The 18161-nt window shown below is 37.9% G+C and overlaps 1 protein-coding gene across 2 annotated transcripts in view; it reads left to right on the forward strand.

Moving 5' to 3' along the window:
* Positions 1 to 510: 510 nt before the first annotated feature.
* SHPRH (SNF2 histone linker PHD RING helicase) overlaps positions 511 to 18161 on the forward strand; it is an 88405-nt gene continuing 70754 nt past the window's right edge. Inside the window, exons 1-4 of one of the 2 annotated variants that reach the window (XM_060114747.1) lie at positions 511 to 668; positions 10407 to 11070; positions 13656 to 13785; positions 15655 to 15873. In XM_060114747.1, the coding sequence (XP_059970730.1) occupies positions 10435 to 11070; positions 13656 to 13785; positions 15655 to 15873 (985 nt within the window). In that variant the 5' untranslated portion in view covers positions 511 to 668; positions 10407 to 10434. Of the gene's footprint in view, positions 669 to 714; positions 1075 to 10406; positions 11071 to 13655; positions 13786 to 15654; positions 15874 to 18161 lie in introns of those variants that run through there. The other variant, XM_060114748.1, reaches the window with a different exon arrangement.

Genomic DNA, 18161 nt, shown 5'->3' on the forward strand with positions numbered 1-18161 from the left:
TATTGGAAGGCCAGCTTCAGCACAACACGTGTAGTTTTTTCCTCATCTTAAAATATTTACTCACATCTCCCTGGAAAGTCTTTTAAAATCACTTTTCTGAGGGAGATAAGCTTCATCCGTAATTAATTAGTGGCTGCTTTCTGGAAACAATTTAAAAGGTGCATTTGCAGAATTCTCTTCTGGCTTTTTATTAAAGCCACAACTCTTAACATCTATCACCCGCTTCAAGCTGGTCCCACTCCCTTCCACAGGGAGCTTCGCTCCTTCAGCCGGGAGCCCCGCTCCCTTCTAAATCCGCTTAGAGCCCCGCCTCCTCCGTAAAGGTTCCAGCCAATCCTGTATTCTCCAATAGCTTGGTGTCGAGATATCGCGAGACTTCAACCGTGTCTTTCGAGAGTCTCTAACCGTGTGGACTTGCGCAGAAGACACTCATGAAGCCACTGCCGGACAAAAGGGGCGGGGCGCTCCCACGTGCGCGTTCACCTTGACCCCACGCTCCAGCGCGCGCCCGGCACCTAGGAGCTGTGGTTTCTGGGTCCCCCCGGGAACCGCAACACACACCAGCCTAAGTCGCGCGTGCCTGCCTCAGGCGGATGTTTGCTGGGTGGCGAATGCGTGCCCCGGACCTTGGTGCAGAGAGGCTCTAGGGGCTTGGAGAACGAGTCTAGGTAGGCGCTTGGGTGATGGAGGGTCAGGGGTCAGAGGTCGGGGACGGAAGGAGTCTGCACAGAGACGGAGGTTGCAGGGAGGGAGGACTCTGTTGTTCTGGAGTCCTGGAAACTAAAAGGCAGAAAGGGAGCCGCAGCGCGAGTCCCCCCGACCCTTCCCCATCCCAGACGTGTGGGCCCGTGCACTGCCGCGGCTCCCCCGGGACGAGGTGGGGCCGTGGGAAAGGAGACTGTGCTTCTCCCCGGGGGCTGGGGCCTGCAGTGTCTTGTTCGAGCGCCTCGAGGGCTGTGATCGCGCTCCTCCGCCTCGCGGCAGCTTGTTTGCCCGGCCTGCTGGGAGCGATCGGCGCTGACAGCCCTCTTCAGACTCCTCGAACCGCTTTTGAGTCTTTCGGAAGAAAACTGAGTGGGTATCACCATTCGCCGCAGATATGCCCCTGGAGACTTGGAACTGGGCAGCTGCCTAGCTTCTTGGTGGGCGGGGTTGTAATGTAGTAAAGGGGAGGCCGAGGCCAAGTTAGTCTGAAAGTTCTCAGTTGCCTCTGGAGTCATATTAATTACATTCGCATTCAAAACCACCAGTGCACATTGTACACTTTGACTCCGTGGTAGTTGCTAGTTTCCAGAACCAAGGTGTGTTTTCTGATGATTGATGGTCACTGTCAGATAAACAGTATTATTAAATAATGACCACTAGGTTTGTGTCTTTTTTCTAAGTGACTTGACATTAGCCATGAGGTAAAAATCCTAGATGTTTGGTGTTTTCCTACTTGTGTTTAAATTAACTTGTGGCTTTAACGGAACAAAAAAATAATAATTTTTATTTTTATTTATAAAGTCATTAAAGCTATTTTTTACTATTCGGTAGGGTGATAGCAAGAATGATGAAACTCCCATTAATTGAAATAATCCATAATATCTATACTGTCACCAAAAAGACTAGTTGATTATGATCAGTAATCATGCTGGAAGCAGTGTGGTAGTGAACAGTTGTGGGGTAAGTGTTCCTGTACTGCAAAAGCTGGCACTTCCTGGAGTTTACAAGGTCCACTTAGCCAATAAGCTGGCAGTTGAGAATAAAATAGTTTAGTTTTGAAGGATGCTATACATATGTTTATATATACTCTTCTTGTGCAGCCTAAAGAACTGTACTTACAGGATTATTAAAACAAATCTTTTATTAAGAGTTCAGGCTAGAAAGATTTGGGGGAGACAATCTGCTGGTGAAAAATATTATGAGGGCATTTTCTAAGTATCTGTGACTAACATATGTTCTAGAATTCAGTAGATGAAAGTACTCTCAGCCTACTGGAATTATCACTACAGAAGAAGATTGTGGTAATGCTAGGTCACTGAGAACTTTTCACTTATCAGTAGTGATTGGGCTTCACTTGCATAATAAGGCTTACCTTGGACAGCAATATCTCAAATGTATATACTCTTTGTTCCCCTAATAGCCTAAACCCAGGCCTACCGTGGATTTGTGGTAATTCAGGATTGGTATGTGTCTTTTAATGAAGAGCTAATAATTTGGAGAGGAAAGAACCTGAATAAGTTTAATTGATATCCATTTGTTGTATTGTCTTAGTAACTTAACATTTTATGTTTACTCTTCTAGCAATCTATCTTTGTTTTCTGTTAAAGATACAGGTCAGTCAGTTTTCTTTGTCTCATTCTGGGCCAGAAATAGTAAGGAGTAGTTTCACACTACCTATAGTCTTTTAGAATATGGTTAAGAGAGATTTTTCCAGAAAGAAATATGAGTAAAGTACTATCCTAGGTCCTTAAAAAGAGAGAGGGTATTCAGAAAATTACAGATCTTTGGTTCACATTACTTTGTATCTCATTTCCATCCTGACGCTGACCTGGCACTGGGAGTACAATGCTGAATAGGATACTGTTCCTGCCCAGTTTTCAAGTAGTTCAAAGTCCAACAGTTAAGAACACTGTAACAGTTGGGATCAAGGAGGAGAGGCCCTTAACTCAGCATACCTGGTCATGGAAGGTTTTGTGGGGAGATTAGGACAGCGATAGGCAGAAAAGCATGAAAGGGCATTTCGAGCAAAAGACTTTTTACATCTAAGTGAGGGACAGTAAAAATGTGGTCCATATAGAAAACTGCATATAATCATGTTATACCCAAACACTGATATTTAAGGGGGAGGAAGAAGAAGCAGAATCATCAAAGATGAGATTCCTCTGGTATGAGGAAAACAAGGAGAAGGATTTAGAATTGGAATATGATTAGAGATATATGGAATTTTACCAGTACTTGACTTATTAGCTACCAGTTAACATTATGGTTATAAGTAGCTTTGATCAAATATTATCTTCTTTGGTTCAAGAGTTATCCCTAGATAGAGGTCTGCTAGAAAAAGAGTCAACCAAAACAGGATGGTGGGGTGGAGGGAAGGCAGATCATGAATGTTTGCTCAGTAGAGAACTGAACAAAACAAGAGCCTTGCTAGAAATCCTGGTCTTTATTTTTCTTCAACTTATCATTGTAATTGACAAATTCTTCTATAATATTAGAAGAATCAGATTGGAAGCAAACATCTAAAAGAATGTGCAGATTATAGTGGTATATATCACTTAAAAGATACTGGATGAGCCTTACCAGAGAAAAGAACAGAGAGTTGAAGGAATGTGTTCTGATTCAATAATATCTCTATTACGAGACTGTTGTAAGAGAAAGGGCACATATTAGCCTCTCTTCGCAATTGATTGGCTCAAAATGGTCATGGATTACTAGAGATGCAGCACCCGTTGAGCAGACATTTCCCATCTATACTATGCTTTAGAAAGAAAGAAGTGGATTTTAGTAGGCAGCTGCTAACAATAACGAGGTTTCTCAAACTTGGCTGTATGCTGGCATCACCTAGGGAGCCTAAAAAATAATGGAGGTAGTGCCTGAGCCCTGCCCCAGAGATTATAATTTAATTGGCTGGGGTAGTACCAGGCATCAGGATTTTTAAACTTTCCTCCAGGTGATTCTAATGTAAGTCAAATTTGAAACACACTGATCTGTAGTCCCCCATCCTGCCACTTTAAAGTTCGGTTATTGTAAAATATAGTTTATAGTGTTCTCGGGGTGATGATAATAGCAACGACCACTTACTGAATATGTGCTAAATTTCTGTTGCTGTGCTCTTGTACATACACAAAGAGGCTAGATAATTTGTACGTGCCAAGGCTAGAATTAGAATCTATTGATAGTACTTCAAAGCCCACATTCTCTCCTGTAAACCAGATCGCTTTGCAGATGTGAGACACTTTAGCCAGTTGCTTTGGGGGCTTTTAGAATTAATGGTTCCATACTTACCATGTTACTAATATTACTGTGATTGGTGTGATAGGTTGTGTAACTGGCCCAGTTCCCTCCCCATCCCCTACCTCATATCCACGCTCTTTGCCATGAGCAGTTCCACCGATAAAGAAGTGTAATATATGCCCCCACCTCTTGACTTTGAGTCCATCAATGTGACTTGCTTTGGCCCGTGGAACCTTAGTGGTTTTACCCTGACCAAATACAGAAAAATACTTGTTTGGTTGTACTCTTACACCTCAGTCACTGCCATAAGAACGTTCCTGGGTTTTTTTTTTTTTCTGGTCCCAGGAGAAGGATGAGGGCTACATTAAGCAGAGCCAAGCTGCTTCTCCCGAAACCTAGCCCAGATCAGCCAACCCTCGGCTAACCTGCAGATCTGTGAGAATAAATTATTGCTGTCTCACGGCAGAGCTTTGGGTGATGCGTTATACAGCATATTTATGACAGTAGCTAACTGATAAACTGGTATAGCCTAACTTCAGCAGAGTGACCCAATTCCAGTATTCCAACCTGTGCTCTGAGGAGAACTGGACACAGAGAAGCACTTAGGTTATTAAGGGCTTCCTATATTATTCTTATCTCTTATCCAAGATAATAGAGGCGATAAGATGCTTGAAAAGTAGTTAACTATAGTCAGAGATAGATCACCACCTGCATAGTCATAAACCAAGCACTGGTTGAGGGAGTGGAATTCTCATGACTGACTTAGACCAGCAATGTTTGATAGACATTTTGCAATTATGAGAGTGTTCTATATATTTACACTGTCCAGTACAGTAGCCACTAGTCACATACGGCTTTTGAGCTCTTGAAGTGTGGTTAGTGAGAATGAAGAGCTGAGTTCAAATCTTTTTTTAACTTAAAGTTGAATTGCCACAGGAAGCTAGTGGTATCCTTATTGGACTGCACAAACAACTTCCTTGAGACTGTGGAGGAAACCACTCTTCTTTTAAGTCACAAGGCCAACGTGTTCCTAAGTAAGAGAAAGGTTCTGTCAACAAGGAAATGAGGTAGATCTTAGGCAGATAAGTAATATTATTTGTTTCTTTTATGGTTATTGTTCTATTCAGATCTTCTATTTATTGGACCAGTTTTATTCATTACATTTTGTTAGTAAATTACACATCTTATCTAGATTTTTCAAGTTTATTAGAATAAAGCTATTCTTAATATTCTCTTACAGTTTTTAAATCACTTCTGCACCTCCTTTTTGTCTTTGCTTTTTAAATTAGTTTTTTTTTAATTAATTTATTTATTTTTGGCTGCATTGGGTCTTCCTTGCAGCGCGTGGGCTTTCTCTAGTTGCGGTGCGTGGGCTTCTCATTACGGTGGCTTCTCTTGCTGCGGAGCACGGGCTCTAGGCACGCGAGCTCTAAGCGCGCGGTAGAGCCACAACTTCAGTAGTTGTGGCTCATGGGCTCTAGAGCGCAGGCTCAGTAGTTGTGGCTCACGGGCTTAGTTGCTCTGAGGCATGTAGGATCTTCCCAGGCCAGGAATCGAACTCGTGTCCCCTGCATTGGCAGGTGGATTCTAAACCACTGCAGCACCAGGGAAGTCCTGCTTTTTAAATTAGTTTTATTAAGGTAAATTACATGCAATAAAATTCAACAATTTTATATATACAATTTGATGAATTTTGACAAATGTGTACAATCATGTGATCACCAGTAGAACATTTCTGTTACCCCAAAGGTTTCCCTTCTGCTTCTTTGCTGTCAGTCACCTCTTACCACTTCCTGGCCCCTGGTAACCACTAATCTGCTTTCTATCACTAGATTTTTACTTTTTCTAGAATTTCGTATAAATGGAATCATACACTATGTAGTCTTTCACTTCTGGCTTCCTTCACTTAGTATAATGTGTTAAAAATTCATCTATGTTGTTATATGTATCAATTTTATCATGAGTAGTATTGCATTTGTTTATCCATTCATCAGGTGATGGACATTGGGATTGTTTCCAGTTGTAGGCTTTTATTAATAAAACTGCTATTAAATTCAAATTTAAGTCTTTTTTATGATTCTGTGTTTTTATTTCTCTTAGGTAAACGCCTATGAGTGGGATTAATAGGCTGTGTAGAAAATATATATTTAATTTTGTAAGAAATTGACAGACTTTTCCTGTTGAAATGCTGGAGAGTTCAGTTCTAGTTCTTCTACATCCTCAGTCTTTTAAATTTTAATCATTCTACTGGATATGTAGTTTCTCATTGTGGTTTATGGGTTGAATTTGAAATGCCTTAATAACTGATGATGGTGAAGATATTTTCATGTGCTTACAGTATTTGCAATGTATAGATCCTCTTTGGTGAAAAGACTGTTCAAAATTTATGTCCATTTTTTTAATAAGGTTGTTTTTCTTACTATTGATTTGCAAGTTGTTTATAAATTCCACATAGAAATCTTTCATCAGGTATTTGTTTTACTAATATTGTTTCCCATCTGCAGCTTCCCCTGTCATTTTCATAACAATATCTTTTGAAGAGCCAAAGTATTTAATTTCATTAAAGCCTAATTTATCATTTTCTTATAGTCTCTGCTTCTTGTGTCCTATTTAAATTTTTTTTTTTTTTTGGCCTAATCCACTGTCACTTAGATTTTCTCTTCAGCTTTCTTCTGGAAGCCTTACAGTTTTAGCTTTCATATTTCAGTTTATGATCCATTTCAAGTTAGTTTTTATGTATGTGGGGAGGTAAAAATCAAGGTTCTTTTTTTTTTTTGCATAGAGATATCTTTTTTTTTTTTTTTTGTGGTACACGGGCCTCTCACTGTTGTGGCCTCTCCCGTTGCGGAGCACAGGCTCCGGACGCGCAGGCTCAGCGGCCATGGCTCACGGGCCCAGCCGCTCCGCGGCATGTGGGATCTTCCCAGACCGGGGCACGAACCCGTGTCCCCTGCATCGGCAGGCAGGCTCTAAACCACTGCGCCACCAGGGAAGCCCGAGATATCTATTAAAAGGGATATTCTTTCCGCACTAATTGCCTTTGAATTTCTTTCAAAAATCAATTGACCATGCCATGTGGGTCTATTACAAGACACTTTATTTTGTTCCATTGGTCTATATGTCTATCTTTATATCATTACCACACTGTTTTGACTACTGTCAGTGTAAGTCCTGGAGTCATTGTTAAATCTTTCAACTTTCCTCTTCTTTTTCAAAATTATTTTGACTCTTCTAGTTCTTGGGAATCAGCTTGTCAGTTTCTACAAAAAAAAAAAAAAAAAAAAAGGCCTGTTGGGATTTCGAATGGGATTACTTTGACTCTGTAGATCAATATTGAGGAATTGACATTTGGGCATCTTGATTCTTTCAGTCCATAAACATAGTACATAGTATGTATATCTCTATGATTATACTACTAGGCTCTTTTCTCTCTTTTTATGTAGACTTGACAATTTTCAGAATAAAAAAATTTTTAAGTTATCTTTTAAAGAACTGTGAAAACAAGAGAAAGAGACATATTTATGCACATATTTTTCATTCACAATGCTTTTTATTCCATTGTGTAGGTCCAGATTTCCATCTAATATCATTTTCCTTTGTGAGGACTTCCTTTAACATTTCTTGTAAATGTGGGTCTACAAGTGAATTCTCTTGGCTTTTGTCATTTTTTTCACCTTCATTTCTTTAAAGATACAGTCAGCCCTCCATGTCTGCAGATTCTGCATCCACAGATTCAGCCAACTGCGGATCGAAAATATCCAGTAATTTAATTTGCTTTCCTAAAATTACCAGTCAGTTTTTTTAATAACCACCTTTTTGTGTTATGACTTTCTGATTCTGTTTCATGAAAACAATATGTTATCTCCCTGAGGATGTAATGATGTTGACTGTTTTATAAAGTTCTTATTCAGATTGCTCCGTCTGTTTGGGTGAAAGTTTCTTTGTTCATTTATATTCCTGTTGGAGATCCCTTCATGTTTGTTGACTGTGAACTCATCTTTGAGGTTCAGATTCCCCGCTTTACCTTTCATTGTCTCTGCTTATACAGTTTGCTTAAGGGGAGGCTCAGAAGCAGATGTAAGACTTGTTTTCTGTTGTATTCAGTGAGGATGGGAGATTGGTGAGACCTCCATATAGGCAGAGTCCATTGTCATCTGCCTTTTTTTCTTTAGTCAGTGGCAAAGGACATCTTTCTGGTTTAGGCACCGCTCTCAGCAGAAAATAGATACCCCCATCACAGCTACCTTGTCTTTGGGAGAAATAGGGCAGGTAAGGGCCTGTAGGTTTCCACCTTATTGTTCCACTATTATCTGTACTGTAGCCCTGGACTCACTTTGGGTTCCACTACCAGGTCCCCCACCACTGAGCATGCAGCCCGCTTGATGATGCTCCCATCTTTTGTGCTAATACATTCACGCTGTCACTCAGCTTTCCAGTCTGATTCCCTCTGTGTCATCCTTTAGGAATACCTCAAAGCTCCTGGTCAGCCGAGATTTCCCCTTGTTTTGTATTACCTTAAACAGGGCTAGATTTGGAGCAGAGTAATTAAGGATGGGGAGTTAGTGGAGGTAGAGGGATGTAGACTGCTCTGTGTGCTCAGTTTGTCGTCAAGAAACCAAAACACAGCTTATCGTCTGTATTGAATTAAAGACCATGGTTTGATCTATACTTCTTTTATATCCTCTCCTCAAATACAGCACGGTGTTGAATACTTACTGGGGACTCGGCGAATACCTGACTGGATTTTATTTAAAAATGGAATTACTGAGAATATTTCTTTTCTTTGTTTTTCTATATATGTTATATATATATTTTTAACATCTTTATTGGAGTATAATTGCTTTACAATGGTGTGTTAGTTTCTGCTTTATAACAAAGTGAATCAGCTGTACATATACATATATCCCCATATGTCCTCCCTCTTGCATCTCCCTCCCTCCCACCCTCCCTATCCCACCCCTCTAGGTGGTCACAAAGCACCGAGCTGATCTCCCTGTACTATGCGGTTGCTTTCCACTAGCTATCTGTTTTACATTTGGCAGTGTATATATGTCCATGATACTCTCGCTTCGTCCCAGCTTACCCTTCCCCCTCCCCATATCCTCAAGTCCATTCTCTATGTCTGCGTCTTTATTCCTGTCCTGCCCCTAGGTTCTTCAGAACCATTTTTTTAATTCCATATATATGTTAGCATACGGTATTTGTTTTTCTCTTTCTGACTTAACTTCACTCTGTATGACAGACTCTAGGTCCATCCACCTCACTACAAATAACTCAGTTTCTTTTTATGGCTGAGCAATATTCCATTGTATATATGTGCCACATCTTCTTCATCCATTCATCTGTTGATGGACACTTAGGTTGCTTCCATGTCCTAGCTATTGTAAATAGAGCTTCAGTGAACATTGTGGTACATGACTCTTTTTGAATTATGGTTTTCTCAGGTTATATGCCCAGTAGTGGGATTCCTAGGTTTTATGGTAGTTCTATTTTTAGTTTTTTAAGGGACCTCCATACTGTTCTCCATAGTGGCTGTATCAATTTACATTCCCACTAACAGTGCAAGAGGGTTCCTGTTTCTGAGAATATTTCTTAAACTGCACTTGAAGACAAATTTTGTTTATACATCCTTTTTTTTTTTTTTTCCCAGCTACATGGTTGGAATAAATTGGAATAGGCACCAACCATCATTATGACTTTGTGATTTAACTTCTCTGAGTTGTTTTATGCTATGTATAGGAATTGGCTATTATTTTGGGAAACGTAGTTTAGGGCCTACCTTATATAGGCTGCTTTTAGCCCAGTTTCCTCTTTTGAGTTGACAAAGCTTTCTTTTCTTTTTTCCCTATATTTTTAAATTATCTTCTTTTATTGTCTCTGCCTTATTTCCCCTGGTTGCCATCACCACCTTATTTCTTGCCCAGCTATCCCTCTTATTCTTTTTATATGCTGATGCACAAAAAGAAATACATTTATATGTTTTCATCTTCCTCTTTTGAAAAAGAAGATATATATTTTAGGGATTTTTAAGTTATGGAAGAGTCAAGTGAAGTTTTGTTAACTCTTTGGGATTATAAAACAAAATTGAAATTCTGTGGTGATGATACGAATCTAAATGTTACTAAAAGTTTTCAAATAAGCATTTCCAGGATATCTGAGAGATTTACCTTACTATCATGCTGCTCATTAAATGTATTTTTAATTTTATTTTATTTTAAACAACAAAATATCTATATTAAATTTATCTGTAAAAGACCAATAAGACCATTAGAATTTATATGATACATGAGATTATAGTCAATGTGTTCCAAAGCTGTATTTATTTAAAAAATTATCCATTACTTTGTGTGTTTCTGAAGATTTCATGTTATGTATGGGATTATTTTTCTCTGCTGAATTTCTCATCTGGGAGTATTTAAATACTAAAATCCTCTCTTGGAATGCCTACTGTTGCATTTGTCTTCTAGAATTCATATTTACCAAGATAACTTGAAAATGAGCAGCCGACGGAAACGTGCTCCTCCAGTGAGGGTAGATGAGGAAAAGCAACAGCAGCTTCGTTGGAATATGCATGAGGACAGAAGGAATGAACCTCTCACCTTAAGTGATGACGAGCAGTCCTGCCCAGGTTTGGACTCCTCTTCTGCTCACTGCATCATCCTAGATGATAGTCTAAAGGAAGAAGTGTCTCACAAAGATACGAAGAGGTGTTCAGAAGTGGTGAGCGTCTCAAAATCAGTTGAAGAAGAGACTGGTGGCATTTTTTCCCCTTTGTCTCTAAAGCTGAATATTGTGATTTCTCCCTGTCACTTTGATAATTCTTGGAAAGCATTTCTAGGGGAATTAACTCTTCAGCTTCTTCCTGAACAGAGTTTAATTGAAAATTTTTCTGAAAGGAGTTTTACACTGATGAGTTCAGAGTCGAGCTATCAGTTTGTGGTCTATGTTCATTCAGAATGCGAAGATATAGAGAAAAAAGAAAGAGGACTCAACGAGCCAATCAGTATTTGTGACAAAGGTATTCAAGTGGAATCATCCTTCAGTGGTGAAATGTTAGAAGATTTGGGCTGGCTGCAAAAGAAGAAAAGAATAAAACTTTACCAAAAACCAGAAGGAAATCGCATTATCAAGGTAAGCAACTTTTGTAGTGTCTTTTAAGGTTCTTCGGCATCAGACAGCCCATTTTGAAATTAACTTAGAAGGAAGGTCTGGAAAGCCAGCAATAAGCCTCTCATTATTAAGTGTCAGAGTACACTTTATTTGGGACATTCAATAACTATAAAAAATGTATATTATAGCTAATCATTTTCAGGCTGTTCTTTTTTCAGCATCTTCCTGATTCGCCCTTTCCAGTTCTACTCTCAGTGACTTGTTTTGGTCCTCGTTATCTCTTTCTCTTCCTGTAGCAATCCTTTAATTATTGCCTTTTCAACTCCTTCAATTTCCTTTGTCTCTGGGCTGGTATGATATGAATGCAAATGGAATTCTAGTCTATTTACTGCCTCTAGAATTAATGATAATCTGGCATATAAGTCTCTCTCCTTGGATAGGCCTTTGTCTCCTTCTCCAGCCTCAACTCTTTTTTTTTTTTCCCTTTTGGTGTGTGTGTGTGTGGTTTGTTTGTGTTTTTTACCTTTATGGTTTGGCATCCATGGGGTTTTTTCTGTTTTTTGGTTTTTGGGGGTTTTTTTGCTGTACGCGGGCCTCTCACTGCTGTGGCCTCTCCCGTTGCGGAGCGGAGCACAGGCTCCGGACACGCAGGCTCAGCGGCCATGGCTCACGGGCCCAGCCGCTCCGCGGCATGTGGGATCCTCCCGGACCTGGGCACGAACCCGTGTCCCCTGCATCGGCAGGCAGACTCTCAACCACTGCGCCACCAGGGAAGCCCCAGCCTCAACTGTTAATCACTCTGCTTTTTAGTTTGTCCCAGAAAGTGCAAATTACTTTGTTTCTTGCAGATACCCTGCTGTCTTTTTGCATCTCTGCTTTTGCTCTCACACTTCCCTCTGCCTGGGTTGTTCCTTCCTCATCCCTCCTAACTCCTGGTCATCGCTTAGTGTTCAGCTCAGAGTTTACTTCACCTGAGGAGATCCTTTCTTAAACTCCATGGATGGTGTTACATGCTCTTCCCCCATAATATCTAACACGCATGCTTATTTTTGCCTTGGTCACCTGTAGTGTACTTACATTTTATATCTTTCCCCCTCACTAGACTATGAAGTTTTTAATCTTCACAGCCCAGTAAAATACCATGTACTAAACAGATTTTCAGTAAATGAATGAATAAATTTACCATTCATTTCAGGCTCTGCTATTCACTAGCCAAGTAACTTTTTGTGAATCATTTAAAGGCTTTAATTTCAGTTTCTTTTTGTGCGAAATGTAAATAGTACTCATTCTTTTTACCTCATACAGTTGTGTTGAGAATCGGGTGAGGTAATGTAAGTAAATGTACTTTGTAAACTATGAAGCAGGTTTATATGCCTTCATGCTAGAACTTGAAAAGAAATTCTAAAATGTTAAATTCACCTCTGTTCAGTTGAAAACTGTGTTATACATTTCTCACATTAAAAAACAATTATATTGATAGCCCCATTTATAGTTTCAGAATTGACAGAAGGCACGGAGAAAATTTAGAAGCATTGGATTGTAATTAATTCTTCCCTGAACAGTCTACCTATACAACCAAGCATTCCCTCCCTTTGCTGATAGTGAGTGCCAAAAATTGTGGCTCAGGGATAACAAGTATGTAAGAATTCATGGATTGTATGCCTGTATTCTGTCTACTTCTCCCACCCCCACACCAAATCTGGATCTGTTCTGTCTTCCCTAATCCCAATTTTTATAAACTTTTAAACACTTATTGCTGCTCTAGCAAGCCACCTCTAGGTACAAAGCAGAATATAAGTAGTGAAAAATAATCTTTGCCACTTATTCCTGTATAATGCTGGTTGATTCTTGTTCTTTAGTGAAAAAATATGAGAATCTCAGTGATTAGGGAATCAAGCTCAGGATAATACAGGAAAATGAAGGAAACTGTGTTTATTGATTATCTACCATTAGGAAGTTTTAAAGTTGTACTAAGTGGGCTATCTCATATAGGCTTCTCTCCATTTGGGTCAGAATAAATCAATAATTTTGTTTGTTTATTTAGCTCTTAAATATCAATGCCAGTATTAAAATTCAAGTATTTTGACTACAAAACTTCATACTACATTGTTTCACTAGACTCAAGCTACATAACCTTAATCAAGGTCTGTTTTCCTATACATTTTAGTGTTTGATCTAGTAATAGGGATTCCAAAACCTAACCGTGCTTAGGAATCCTGTCATGTGCATCAGAATCTTCTGGGGGAATCTGCATTTTTAACCAGCTTCATTGATTATTCTGATGATCATCCAGTTGGGAAATCATTGACTTGGTTGGTAGAATTGGTGTTCTCATCACAGTCTCCCAGGTTCAGTTCCAGTTAAGGAAATATTTTTTTTCTAGCTACTTAAATGGTGCATCACACATAGTAGGTACTGCATTTGTAGAATGAATTTGTTATTGAAAGTGAAAACATCTAAGGGAGATTTGGTAGGTATATATTTAGTGCTTGTGGGGTAAATACTGTGAATACCTTTAAAAATGATGATGTTAAATGTTTTTCTTATATCCTCAAAAATGGTATAGTACAATCAAAACTATTTTTATGTTGATTAATTCTGTGTAGGTTGGAATTTATCTTTTGGAAGGTGGCCTAGCAAAACTAGATTTTCTGAGTGACGCAAACTCAAGAATGAAAAAGTTCAATCAACTCATGAAGAAAGTGATGGAAAAGTTATACAATTTTATTATTCCAGGTAATATTTAAAGTAAACTTTAAAATTGCTACTACTGAAGAGCTGTGGGTTTTCCCCCAAATCCTATACATAACAACCGGAAAAACAGCTACGAAAACTGTAGTAAAAATTAAACCTTCATAAAATTCCTATATGACAAAATTATACTTATCCGAAATACCCCTACTTCTATAATTTTTGTCTTTATTTGCTTAATAATGTGCTTAGCTTATAGTAATTACTCAAGAAATGTTTATGGAGTCAATAGGCAGAATTTAAAGGGATCTGAGCTGATTGGAATTTTTGCATTATTCCTGTGCTTTTTTATTTTGTCATGGCCAGAGATTCTTGGTTGGCCTTTATTCCACCTCTCCTTTGCAGTCTGACAAATAATCTCAAGACCCTGCTTCCCATAAAGACCAGTTAACTTTGCTACTGTTTCTTGGCAAGATGTTGTATCCTTGGTCAGGACTGCAGTTTCAGAGTTGTCTGCCATTGGTTCCCAAGGGAGAGTGTGGATGGCTTGATGCAGCCCATCAACACTGCTGGAAAAACGGCTCAAATTCTCCAAGTCCTGCTCATGGTGGGTCAGCCTTATTTCAGGTGCAAATTATAGAACATTTTTATACTGGAATATTTGGGAAATCAGTTTCTGAACTTGGTTATTGAATTGTTTCTGCAGTATATTTTTGCAAAGCTTCATAATAACTAATAATAGTAGATCATTTTGCATGTTAAAGACTTAAAAGGAGGAAAATCACTGGTTTTAAAATTGGAAGGAATGCTTTTAAGTACACCTAGAATTTTTAAAGTTATGATAAGAATTCCATTATTCTGCCTTCTAAAAATAATAAAATTTGAACTTTTCAGAGGAAAACTTAAAGGATTTTAAAGGAAAACTTCAAGTTTAGTTATTAATACTAGAGTATAAACCTATACTAACAGTCTGAAATAACCAAGCATATAACTACACATTAACTGTAAACTTTTGAAAATCTTAATATGACATAATTTTTATTGAAAATAGTAAATTATGTATTTTATAGTACAGTTTTTATTTTAGAGCATATGAGGCCTGTTCTATAAATGTGTGTAGGCCTATTTGAAACCTTTCAGTAATAAATCATTAGCTTTAGTTAATGGGGTTTTTAAATTTGTTCAAGAGTTTGAGGTTTTTTTTTTCATGTTGTAGACATGAATCTTCTTCCACAGGGCAATTGTGCCCAACAAATGAGTCTGAAATTCTTACAAATTTGTATTGATGGCTTAAGCCCTTAATCTCCTAATTGGCTGCTGGTGCTGCTACCAAATACCTATCCTTTTTAGCATAAGAAATAGAATGGGAATCCTTGTCTTATTAGACATAGAAAAATTGTCTGTGTTTGGATTTTTTTTTATGTTAAGATGTAAAAGTGAAATAAATTATCCTTTTACAAACTGCAAAAGATAATCACATTCAGTACCTCAGATGTTTATTAAACATCTACAATGGGCAAGGCATGTGCTAGCTGCTCTGAGTAACTATAAAAACAAAAGACAGCCTTTGCTGTCAAAGAGCATTACAGTTCAGTGGGGAAGGGATGAATACACACAAATGATTGTATTACCAGACAGATTGCAATATATTACTATATCCAAAGTATAAGAGTATTGCATGAACACAGAGGAGAGTATTAATTCTGACCAGGGAAAACAAAAGAAAATGTCATGGAAGAAGTATCAGTTGAATTTTCTTGAAGGATGGATGGGTAAATTTTTGATCAGTCAAAAAACATACTAAGCAAGGCCCCAGAAATGGAAGAATGCATGGTATGTTCTTGAAGTAAGAATTGCTGATAGTTATAAATGTGGATGGGGTTGTTTTGAGTACATTTGTTCTTGGATATACAGATGTGTTGGAAGAGGATGAGGAAGATTCAGAGAGTGAGCCAGAGGGACAGGACATTGATGAGCTCTATCATTTTGTGAAGAAAACACATCAACAAGAAACTCCGTCCATCCAAGTGGATGTCCAGCATCCTGCACTGACTCCTGTGTTGAGACCATACCAAAGAGAGGCTGTCAATTGGATGCTACAACAGGAGCATTTCAAAAGCACCCCTGCTAGTGGCAAGTATAAGATGCTTAAAGAAAGGCAAATTGATCAGAGGGATTATATGAGAGAGAGAGGGTAGGGGGAAATTCATCAGTAAACAAATCATATTGAAAACATAGGATAGAATGGGTGTTACTATGAACAAAATTATTTTCTAAGAAATTTTTTCAAAACTGAAATCTAGAGAAATTCATTTATGAGTTCCCTCATCCATAAAAGTTCAAACTGATTTTTCCAGCCAAAGTAAAGGCTGCCTTGATTGGAATTTTTAAAAACCAAGACATTTTTTACATGCCTTTCCAACTAAGAATTGCTTTTGTAACCTGATCAGATGGAATCTTCCTAATATATGTAAAAGGCTTTACAATTTAATCATGAATGTTAGGGACAGAAAGCAAATTTACAGAAGTGGGAGACTTATGTGTGACTAATCTAATTTTCCTAGGTTTGCATTTATTTTCTTTACTCCGCAACATAAATAATAAACTGAAACGCCATCTAGTCAGTGTTTTCATAAAAGTAGTAGATTTATGGGAGTCATGTGTGCCATGTCTTTATCATTGTCTTTAAAGGCATGGGCACAAGATGAGATTTTTACATGACTCTAGGAAGTAAAGTGTTAACTATTTCTCACTCTTCCTGTATAGATTTATTTTAATCAGTGATGAATAGCTCTTATTTCTCCCACTTTTTTATCCAACAAATTTTATTTTTTTTAACTTTTTATTTTGGAAATATCAGTTCATAGCCAATATTATTTCTTCTTGCTCCTCCTCCCCCAATATTTTGAATTATTTTGAAATAATAATCCCACATATTGTATCATGTCTTATGTTAATATTTCAGTTTATTTCATTAAAAGATAAAGGATCTTTTAAACAGATATAAACATATGTACAATGCATTTTAAAACCCAATAATTCCTTAATGTCACCAAATCTCTCTCCCTTCCTTCCCTCCTTTCTCTCTATTTCTCCCTCTTATAGTTTGTTCAAACCTGAAACCAAATAACATCCATATATTGGAATTAGTTGCTGTCTCTTAAGTTTCTTTTAGTCCATAGGTTTTATCTCCTCTCTCTTGTATTTTTTTTCTTATATTTGTTTAAGAAATGGTTGGCTCTGTAGAGTTTACCACAGACTGGATTATTTTTTCTCCAAAATGAAATAATTTTTTTCCACTAAGGAATTTGATTAAGGTGTAACTTACATACAGTAAAATGCACAGACCTTAAGGGCACAGTTTGATAAGTTTTGATGAATCTATGCATCTGTGAAACCAGGAACTCAGTTAAGACATAGAACCAGACTTTTTCAAAAGTAACCACTGGCCACACATGCCTCTTGAGACTTGAAATGTGGTTGTCCAAATTATGTGCCGTAGGTTTAAAATATATACTAGATTTCACATAGTACCAAAAAAAGAATGTGAAATATCTCACTACTAATTTTTATATTGATTGCATATTGAAATGATAATATTTTGATTATATTGGGCTAAATGAAAACAACTATTAAGATTAATTTTACCTGTTTCTTTTAATATTTCTATCATACCGGGCTGACATAAAGTGTTTCCATCACCCCAGCAAGTTCCATAATTGCCCAGTCAGTTCTCCTACTTCAACCCCTTCGGGAGGCAACCACTGTCACCGTAAATTAGTTTTCCCTGTTTTTGAAACAAACGGAATGATAAAGTGTGTACACTCGGGTGGAGGGAGTTGGCCTCTTTCAACATAATGTTTTTGAGGTTCATCCGTGCATGTGTCAGTGATTCACTGTTTTTTGTCCACAGGCTAGATTTTGTTGGTTAAATCCCATGTGTCATTTAGTAGTTTTTCTGTTCCCTTGGTTCCCATAAATTAAAGCTTCTTATCTTTTAAGCTTTTTCATTTTATAAAACCTATGTGTCTGTATTCCTACTTCATCTATTAATCCCTAAAGAAAGTAACAAAAAATGACTTACCATTTCACTGGTGAGGAGAGACATACTTCCTACTTAGCAGTTGGTTTGAACAACTTAAAATATTAAGGGAAGGGTTAGTGGACGATTCTGGCTGAAATAAACTCAGTACTTCAGTGTTACAGTTTTAGATATTATTTCCTCAGTTAAGCCTTTCCTCCCACTCAGACCCATATAAAAGGTTAGGTCTGATTTATGTTAATGTATTAGTCCAGTATCATATATCTGTTGAGTTATTTAAAGACATCAGGTAACTTTTTGAAGGATTTATAAAGGATAAGCTAATTTTCTTTATTGGGTAAGACTTGGTTATATGTATTAGTTTTCTTTTCCTGTTAAT

The sequence above is a fragment of the Mesoplodon densirostris genome, chromosome 12 (assembly GCF_025265405.1).
Source record: "Mesoplodon densirostris isolate mMesDen1 chromosome 12, mMesDen1 primary haplotype, whole genome shotgun sequence".
NCBI classification, from domain to species: domain Eukaryota; kingdom Metazoa; phylum Chordata; class Mammalia; order Artiodactyla; family Ziphiidae; genus Mesoplodon; species Mesoplodon densirostris.